At 26.9% G+C, this 9,652-nt stretch overlaps 2 protein-coding genes across 3 annotated transcripts in view; one reads left to right on the plus strand and one right to left on the minus strand.

Moving 5' to 3' along the window:
* LOC142324919 (RNA helicase aquarius) overlaps window positions 1–9,652 on the minus strand; it is a 250,064-nt gene that overhangs the window by 170,709 nt on the left and 69,703 nt on the right. The gene's annotated exons all lie outside the window — the stretch shown is intronic.
* LOC142324918 (putative G-protein coupled receptor Mth-like 10) overlaps window positions 1–9,652 on the plus strand; it is a 56,743-nt gene that overhangs the window by 39,729 nt on the left and 7,362 nt on the right. Inside the window, exons 5-8 of one of the 2 annotated variants that reach the window (XM_075366059.1) lie at window positions 1,585–1,766; window positions 6,406–6,625; window positions 7,455–7,565; window positions 8,337–8,740. In XM_075366059.1, coding sequence (XP_075222174.1) covers window positions 1,585–1,766; window positions 6,406–6,625; window positions 7,455–7,565; window positions 8,337–8,346 — 523 coding nt within the window. In that variant the 3' untranslated portion in view covers window positions 8,347–8,740. Of the gene's footprint in view, window positions 1–1,584; window positions 1,767–6,405; window positions 6,626–7,454; window positions 7,566–8,336; window positions 8,741–9,652 lie in introns of those variants that run through there. The other variant, XM_075366058.1, reaches the window with a different exon arrangement.

The raw sequence follows: 9,652 nt of genomic DNA on the forward strand, positions 1-9,652 counted from the left end.
TTTGGCCGCCTTATTAGAATTTTTTTTTGTTCAAAAAATTTCTCTATGTAGACAAAGAGATTTTGCCAAGTCGACTTATACTTAAAAAAAAAGACGGCTATGGGAAAATAACCCACCGAGATTATTTCATACTCCAAACTTTTCGTTAATCCCATTGTGATGTTTAGTATATTAAACCGTTTTTAGTTTCTGATATACAACAGCTGTAAGATAAAGGAACGAAGTAAGAAGAAAATGAACAGAGATGAAATTATGATAAGATTACTACTTCCTTAATTTACATAAATTTTATTCATGATGAACCTTGTTTTGTTTCTACCTCGAGTCATTTTTATTCTTCTTCCGATTTAGGGCCGCTTTTTGTTCAAGTTTACTATGTTGCGTCAATTTATTTTTAATCATTGGTGGTACTGCTTTCAGAGATTTTATATTTCCGTAAATAAATAACTATTTAAACGCTGCGTTATTAGTAAAATTATAAAATTAAATTCTAATTACAACGCAACTCTTTTTTAACTCTAGCTGTGATAAAACTGAAGGAATAAATCATGTAGCAGCAACGTGAATGGAAGAAGTATAAAAATTCCAAAAGGACTTATTCCTGAAAGGGTCAACAGAATCCTTAACATAAACTTATAGCTTATTAGGCTATGAGACGGCACGAATGAAAGCACTGATTAAGAAGAGATTCCTCGTACATTAAATCAGGAATAATTCGAAAATGAGTGGCATACGTAGTGACCACGTAAAGAAGAAAGGTGCCCGAGATCGGTTACCCGAATTTATAAATTTCCGCTCACCAGAAATATTTTATTATATATTATTTTACTCATATTTACCGATTCGTAAATGCGAACGGAAAAATACAGACATTTTTCTACCATCTTCGGCGGCAATGTGAGAACGTCATCTCTTTTACCGGCATACAGTACGTACGTACGTACGTACGCTGCCATACTAAGTGTTTTGTTTTTTTGTTTTTTTTTAGTATAGATCCAGCTCTCCTCTCCGTTCTTAATGTATGTCACTCAAAACATAAATGCACTCACGTACTCAAGAATACACACGTACTGACCTGTTTTGTAAGAGTATAAATTAATCTCACGATATCTAACGTTTTTAAATGTTTAATCTATGCTAAAAGCATTAGAAAACTAGTTTTAATTACTCAGCAAATGTTTTCCTTTTGCCGTTTTATTTTTATTGAAATATGATTGTAAACATCTAAAAAAAGATAGTCTGTCTCACGTCAACCATTCCTGAGATGTATGGTTAAAAAAAGATAGTCGTTTAATTAAATCTCCGACTGGGTACTATTTACGAGTAGGTTGTCATAAAGTAAACGTAAAATAATAATTGAAGTTTTAGGACAGAAAATTTGTTGCTGTATTCCAATTAAAAGTTTACCAGACTTCTTATCTCCTCAATTTGTTTGAAAATTAACAAATCCGTGTAATTCTTAAAAATTTACAGCAAACAGAATAATTAATTATATAACACCACCAAGTATAGATGTTATAAGTTTAAATTCAATTTTCCTTAAGCAATTGAAAACGAGTAAAAAATGTATATTTTCTTTTACAGACTACAAAGTAACAGATACAAATTTTTTAAAGACAGGAAACGAGTGTTCATATTGTACTCATTGTTTGGATGGGGTATTCCATTTATATTTTTAATTTTTGCTCTGATAACGGAATACATAATAGAAGGTAATGAACACAGCATTCGACCACACATTGGGGAATCTATGTGTTGGTTCCAGTGTAAGTATGATATTTATTATTTATGTGAACAAGACATTAATTAATATAAGAAAAATTTAGGCGTTAGAAAGATGGCATTTTACTTCTCGACAAACAGGAAATACATAACAATACATGTATTGCTTGTAATAATTTATAAAAAGGACAATACGTTTAAAAATATAAACTGAAGTTTCACGATGAAAGGTGAATACTTCTAAAGCTTTAAAAGTGAAACTGATTCTAAAGCAAAGTATTAAAAACATCCCAAAGCATAGATATAGAAATGCATTAAATCTACGTTACAACCTCTCCATGATTTATTCCATATCATCTGAATCGGTCAAAATTTTGACCTGGTTTACAAATACAAATTTTATGATGAAATTAAAATTTTGAAATATAATTTTAAATAGAAGATTTAATTTTTCTGTTGTAATTCCTCTAACTTCAAAAGTATCCTTTTCAATTCCCAAAAACTTATTGTAAACTTACTGCCCGTAAACCCATCAGGAAGGAATAAAAGTTATTATTACAAATTAAGAGATTTACATTATACAATAAATTATTAAAATATAAAGTAAATCTTTCAGAGATAGTAACTTGAAAATAAAGAGGTTATTTTGCATTTTTTTCTTATTATTAATTACTTCTAGAATCACTTCCTGAAGTATATACCTTTTCTAATGAAACACCTATATACGAGCATACTGTACCGTACAATATATGAAAAATATCATTTGAGAAGGAACGTTGGAGGAAAAATCCAAGTGATGGGATTTGAGTCTAGATCAAACTCCATGAAATGTTTAATGTAGGACATAGAAGAAAACGTTTTGCAATTTATAAATTAACTAACCTATTTTTTGGGAAAGCACCTGGAGGCAAGAAACAATAATTATTACAGCACTGATGTTAACTTTGCTGCATCGCATGATTATTTATAACAATAATGATAAAGACTGCCTGAATTTCCTTAGTATAAATAATAAAAAAAATAGAGAAAGTGAATAATTTAAATATCGTGGAGAATAGATCAGTTGAAATTCTTAGATAAAAAATCTGATGTGACACTACAGACTTCCTTGTACGCCTACCAAATTATACACAAACATTTTTTTTTTAAATGAAAATTACATAAAATTTTATTTCATCAAAAACTTCTGATTTTTTCATTTTTTTTTTATTGTTATTATTGAATTATTATTTATTGTGAAATTTTTTTAGTAATTTTTAATAAATATTTAAATTTAGTATGATTAATAAATCAATGTATTTAAATTTAAAAAAAAGAGAAGTTAAAAAAGGAACTGAATTCAGATTTGAACCGATGTACCTTCCCCCTTATAAGATCCAAATATTTGATTAATTAAAATTTTATATGGCTATAACTCTGGAACCAATGAAAGAAAATAAGTACCACTTATGATATATCGTTGAAAAGCTCTCAATAAGGGCTTATTACTGCACTTAAGAAAAAGTCCAAAATTCAAAGTTTTTTGGATTTTGAGCTTTTTTGGACACTTTTGGTCCAGTCGATTGTAATTAAAAGGGGGGCAGGTGCACAACTATATGTTACAACAGTCCTAAATCCAAAATTTCAGCATACTAAGACTAATTTTGTTTTGAGTTATTTGAGATACATACATACGTACACACGTTACACCAAAACTAGTCAAAATGGATTTAGGGATGGTCAAAAGGGATATTTCCGTTGAAATCTGAAAACCGAAATTTCTAGTGATTACAATTCTTCCTTGTACGAAGTACAAAGAAAGAAAAATTTTAGGTCTTAAATTTCAAAATGATCGGGTAAAATTAATTCTAAATAACAAACTTTGTACTAAAATTGATAAACTGTCAGACACAATAAAGAAAAGACAAACTGTATTTTACTACCATTTATTTAGAATGAATAACAGTAGATTGACTAAACAAATTTTTTGATTTCTTTCAAAGTAAAAAAAAAACTGAAAGCAAATGGTTCACCCTAGTCCAAGAAGACCTAAAACAATTAAAAATAACTGAAGAAATTGTAAGAGAAAGAGAAATTTTAAAGAGAATGTTAAAAAATGAAAATAAAAGGTACCAAGTAGTGCCAAAATGCAAGAACAACAGAGCTGAACTTTCTGAAGAATGAAGGAAAGAAATATCAGAAAGACTTAATGAGGCAGGGCAGATGAAAAAACAGAAAAGAACCAAACAACTGGAAATAAATAAATAAATGATCTAATGTGTTCCAAGGTGAACTATTCGAAAGAAAAGAGTTGAAACCATTACAAGAAAAAAAGCTAAATTCATCACCAGAAAGTAATAAAGGTTACAGTCACTGAAAAATTATAAAATAAGAAGTTAAAACATCAATTAAATAATACTGTAAAAAAAATTCCATCTCTCTGATGCTATTAACTATAAAAGATCCAACATATAGAGACAATCCAAACAAAAGCTCCATTATAACAACCATTCACAAAGATGTGGATTGGTATGAGGAATTCCAATCCACAAAGATTTTAACTAACTGTGTAATTACCCAGATTTAGTACTTATCTTACACTGTAGATATCATACCTTCCAATTTCTAATTATTTAACTAACTGGAAGCGTAAATGTGTGGAGAGAACATTATAAAAAATGAAATACATAGATCAATGCCAATTCATAAAAAAAGAAAAAAGTTTTGATCAATAGGATAATTACTAAACTAAGAGGTTTTCTATCATTTCATCCACAAAATAAAAAAATAATTGGATCTAAATTATTGAAATTGTTGGTAACTGTAAGTGAAACAATTTACAAGAATTTGTAGGTCTTTTCTGATATTATCAATGATGTTGCCCATAAAAATTAGGCAAAATCAGAAATTATTTGGGAGGAATAATTACCCTAAATGATTTACATTATTTTTGTATTAAAGAGAGTTCAGGTTTAGTATAATAAAACAATAATCCAACAAAACAGATTCATGTTTCAAAACATGAAACATGTTCCATTAAATTGTTTACAAAAAATTTAATATATTTTCATAGAAGATCCAGTCACAAAATATAATTAATATTAAAATAAAAATTAGCAAGAAATAAATTAGTTAAAAATAGTTATGATATAACATCCTTTTTTCAAATGGACTTGAGCCCAGCTGTTCAACTCAACACAAAGCTTTCCTAACTAGAGAATTAAACCTTTTATTTTCCTGACTATTAGTGGAATTTGGTACTTTTCTTTTGAATGGTAACCCTGAGCGAAATTAAACAAATTAGGAGAAAAAATATTTTTGAGCAATTGTTTATTGGACGTGAGACAGTTTAATAGGTTGTCATGTGACATACTTTAATAGTGAACTTCTATGTTTTTTTTTTTATTTCTTTGATAATCCATCATTCAATCCACAAGATCAAGAACCTTTTCTTATAAATCATAAGAAAAATAAAGTTCTAATACTTCTTTACAGCTAAGAAACGCTGAGATTTATTTGTTTTATTTAAGTATGTTATTGAAAGGGTGATTTATTAAATGGAAACAAAACACTTAACGGATTAAGAGTAATACTTGCATAAATACTTTTTTGTCTATGAAACTATCATGTAGTTACAAAAAAATTAAGCAATGACTGAATACTTACAAATTTATGCAGTTTTTATATCTGATGCTGAATAAATGTTAAGATTTCCTACTGTAAAATGTCTTACACTCTTCTTACCTACATTAGCAGTGAATTTTTTTTAACTCAAAACAAAGGTGTGTATGGTTGAGCCACTTAGTAGTTGTAATGCATTGTTTATTATTTAAAAAATATAACTTCTTTTTCTACCATAACTGAAGAAAGATTTTTAACATCAACAAAGTAACATAAGCCAATGTAATCTGTAATGATAAAAAGCAGATGTAAAATAAAACTTCAAAAGCACTATATGCTGATAACTTTTCCAACTATTGGTTCTTTATAATGTGTTAAAAATTCTTAAAAAAGTATATCGTAATCTAAATTCATAGATATAACCCACACAACATAAAAAATTAGGTATTTCTGTTCAGTAGTCATATAGATTAAATCTACGTAAATAAAATGAAATGCATGAATGTAAAGTGAAATTTCTGATAGTTTAAGAGTTTTTAAACTATTATTTTATCTCTCCAATGCCTTCTTTCATTTTTTTAAATTTTTTTCTGACTACAAAGTTATCTTTGTAAATATCAATATACTTGAAATACAAACTAAGAGAGATAAGAAAAAACAAATTGAACAGAATAAAAAATGAAATAATGAGGACAGTGAACAAGAATAGAACTTTAATTAGAACTGGACATTAGATTAATGCAAATGTTAATGCGGATAATCAATCTGCATGAAAAATGTCTGAAACTATGTTCAAATAGTGAATTCACTGTAATTAAAAGCAACATCTGCCTCTTGTAAAAGATTCCAGTTATAAATCATGTTTATGTTATTCTGTCATCACCATTATTGACTACTGTGCGCTTAATTAGTGGAGTAAAAATTGAACTTTTCTTTGAAATAAACAAGGCACCTCTTTGAAAAGATATATCTAAACAAAGTCATGACAAAAATTATTATGAAAGAGAACATTAATCGATATACATTAATATAATTTAAAATAAATAAACAAAACATGAATTGTCTTTATTTTTTTTTATTCAGATAACAGAGACAAATGGATATTTTTTTATGGGCCGATATTAATACTGATCACTGTCAATATATATTACTTTGTATCAGTTGTACGTTATATCTATGTGGCGCAAAAAAAACAAACGATTTTGAATGCAGCGTCATCAAACACATTAACAAACAATGATCAATATACAAACTCAATGGCAGCAAGAAAACAGAAAAAAATAATACAAAGAACGTTAAACAAGTAAGTAAATTGCAAATATGGTAAGTCAAGCAAATATAAAATATTATTTTTATGTAGTAAGCTACATTATTGTACATATTCTAAGCTACATTATCTACTTATTCTATTATCATTACAATTAATCACAAAAACTGAAAATTAAAAGGGAAAAATGGTGGAGTGAATTAGCATAGATGTTCATTCAAACTTTTTCAGGAATTAATATGATTCAATAGTATCATCAAGTTAGAAGTTTTTGGAGAGGGTAAAGAGGAAGAAATAGTGAATTTTTTTATGTATTTAAAAAAATTGTTATGCAATAATGATACACAATACTTCTATGCACATCAGGTTTGAGTAAACACAGATAAGAGTAAAACTTTACCCTTGGTTAACTCATTAAAAACTACAATGAGTAATAATTATTTTAAAATAAATAAAACATGAAAAATTACAATGGAATTTTGACCATTAATAAATTTGCTTTAATTTGGCACTAGTTATAATTTTTTTCTTAATTACAAATAAAATGCTTGAAATAACTACTCACATGGTATTATATCAGTTGGACAACCAACTTGTCACAAATAGCATGGGTGCATTTTTGTCTATATAAATAAAACCATTTAATTTAGTACTAATTTTATCTATAATATACACAAAATGAATCTTTTGTTTAGAAAAAATCATTTGAGTTTGATTTTTTTGGTTTCACGAATAAAAAAAATTTAAATTAAAAAATACACTTACGCAAATTTTTACTGAACTGGAACATTTTGGATATAATTTTAAATATTGAAATACATTTATGTATGTAACAAAACATTTATTTTTTATATGCATTTTTCAGATGTAAATTGTACTTAAAATTATTTTTCGCCATGGGAATAACATTTATATTTGAAATAATATCATCTCTATACGTAAGTCATTTTGAACACTATGACTGGAAAACACTAAGGTAACAATACTCTTATTATTTATTGATAATTTAAGATCTATATTCACATCATGATGTATTTTATAACAAATATTATTTATATTATTTGTAATAGCAATTTCTTCTATTAACATCAAACCAGTATAGTATTATATGATCTTTCATCATGAAAATTCCTACTGAATTTCTATTTTTTTATCTGCTCACTTGGTTTTCAGTTCTGATGCCTTAACCTTAAAGTTTCTTTAATCCATTTTTAAATAATCAACCAGACTGCAAAAATTTGTTTTTTTACTATTCTAATATAACGTTTGTTACAAGAACTTCTGTATTGGTTTATTTTCACAATTTGTGAACACATGCACGCACACACACACAAAATAAAAAATCATTAGATGAAATAGACAAGTGGATAATCATTTAAATACAAAATCAAAAAAAGTTTTCTTTTCACCCCCAACAAAACTTTAAAAAAAATATATATAAATGCAAAATAATAAAGATTTGTAGGGTCTTAACAATACACACAGTACAATTAACTATATTAAAAAAAAAAAACAAATAAGAAAACGAAAAATCAAAAAAACATTTTTTAAAAACCTATCAGATTCAAAAAAATATATAAATGAAATATTAATTCAGATTACCAGGTTAAGTTATGTACTTAAATATTAATTTATCTGGTAAATTTCGGTAAGTCTGTGTAATGTTAGTACAGTTTGTGTAAATGTTAATGTTGTTGATGCATAACATCTTTAATTAAGAATAATTTATTTTTATTGATCTGTACAGAAGAAAGTGATGATCATGAAACATTCCAACAGAACAGATGCTCAGCAAATATATATATTTTTTCAATATTCATAAACAAAAACTTTTATCAATTAATACATATAACACGCTGTCATCCACCTCCTTGATTTATAGCCCATATCTATTTTCAACAAGTGTAAGGATCTGCTTTTGAACAAAATTGTCATCAGTGACTAATGATAATTAATTTTCATTTCTTGTTTAATTGTGACATGACAAATGATAACACTGCGGCATAAACTTTTTAAAAATTATTATGCCACAATTGTTAAGTCTGGCATAAATTGCCTCTTAACAGAATATTTTGTCGTAAGTACAGAAAGAATTAAGCAGTATTTGTTTAGTAATCTCATCTGTGAAGAATTTTGTATATCTCAGAGAGCTAAAGATATTTTTCATTGAATATGCATAAGTTATACAATATGGCAATAATCTCTGTGAAAATTTACTAACATTACAGTTACAGAATTCAGATACTGAAATTATTAACAATAAAGCCAGAGGAACATATGACAATTAAAATCTAAATTGGCACTTTTTTATTGGTTATTTGCTACCTCTCCTTTGTTCAGAGTTCTAAACAAATGTTAATTTCTTTTCTTTTTTTTTTTTTTTATGAAATGGCAAGTTGTGTCTTTTAGTATCTGGATAAATGTGCAAATGATCTGTCAAATGTAGTGTTTATTTACTGTCCTGTAATTTATTTTCTCGATTAAATGATTATTATATTTAACAGTATGTGTGTTATGAAGTTGCAAATATTATAAGTACTTTTTGAAAAAAAGGAATTAACCTTCTTTATTTGACAGTTTGTGTAAATGTTAAAGAGCGTTACTATTCTATGTTGTGTTCTTATTTTGTTCCCTATTTTATCTTCATTAAGTACAGCAGAGTCTCCATTAATATATGTTACATATTAGAAATTTCACTCATTGAATTATCATTAATCAGAGAATAGCGTGTGAATGTTGTAGATGCAGCAAACATGAAATGTTGCATGTTTATACTGTTAAAATGAGGAGCAAAAAATTATGTAATTCATTGTGTTTATATTCTGTAAAGAACTGTACTCGTAATTTGAAGGGTAATTGTTTTTAATGAAAGAAATAGAAACAAAAAATATGCAAACTTAAAAAAGAACACAAAAACCCTCTCAAAACAGAACAATCTGAAACTAAATTTTAGAAAAACAATACATCAAAAATGCACAAACTAATATTAAATACATAATTTAACCACATATTAAAAGAGATTAGTTTCCTAACCTAAAACATAGATGGTATTCACACCAAATA

The sequence above is a fragment of the Lycorma delicatula genome, chromosome 5 (genome assembly GCF_047948215.1).
Source record: "Lycorma delicatula isolate Av1 chromosome 5, ASM4794821v1, whole genome shotgun sequence".
Lineage (NCBI taxonomy): Eukaryota > Metazoa > Arthropoda > Insecta > Hemiptera > Fulgoridae > Lycorma > Lycorma delicatula.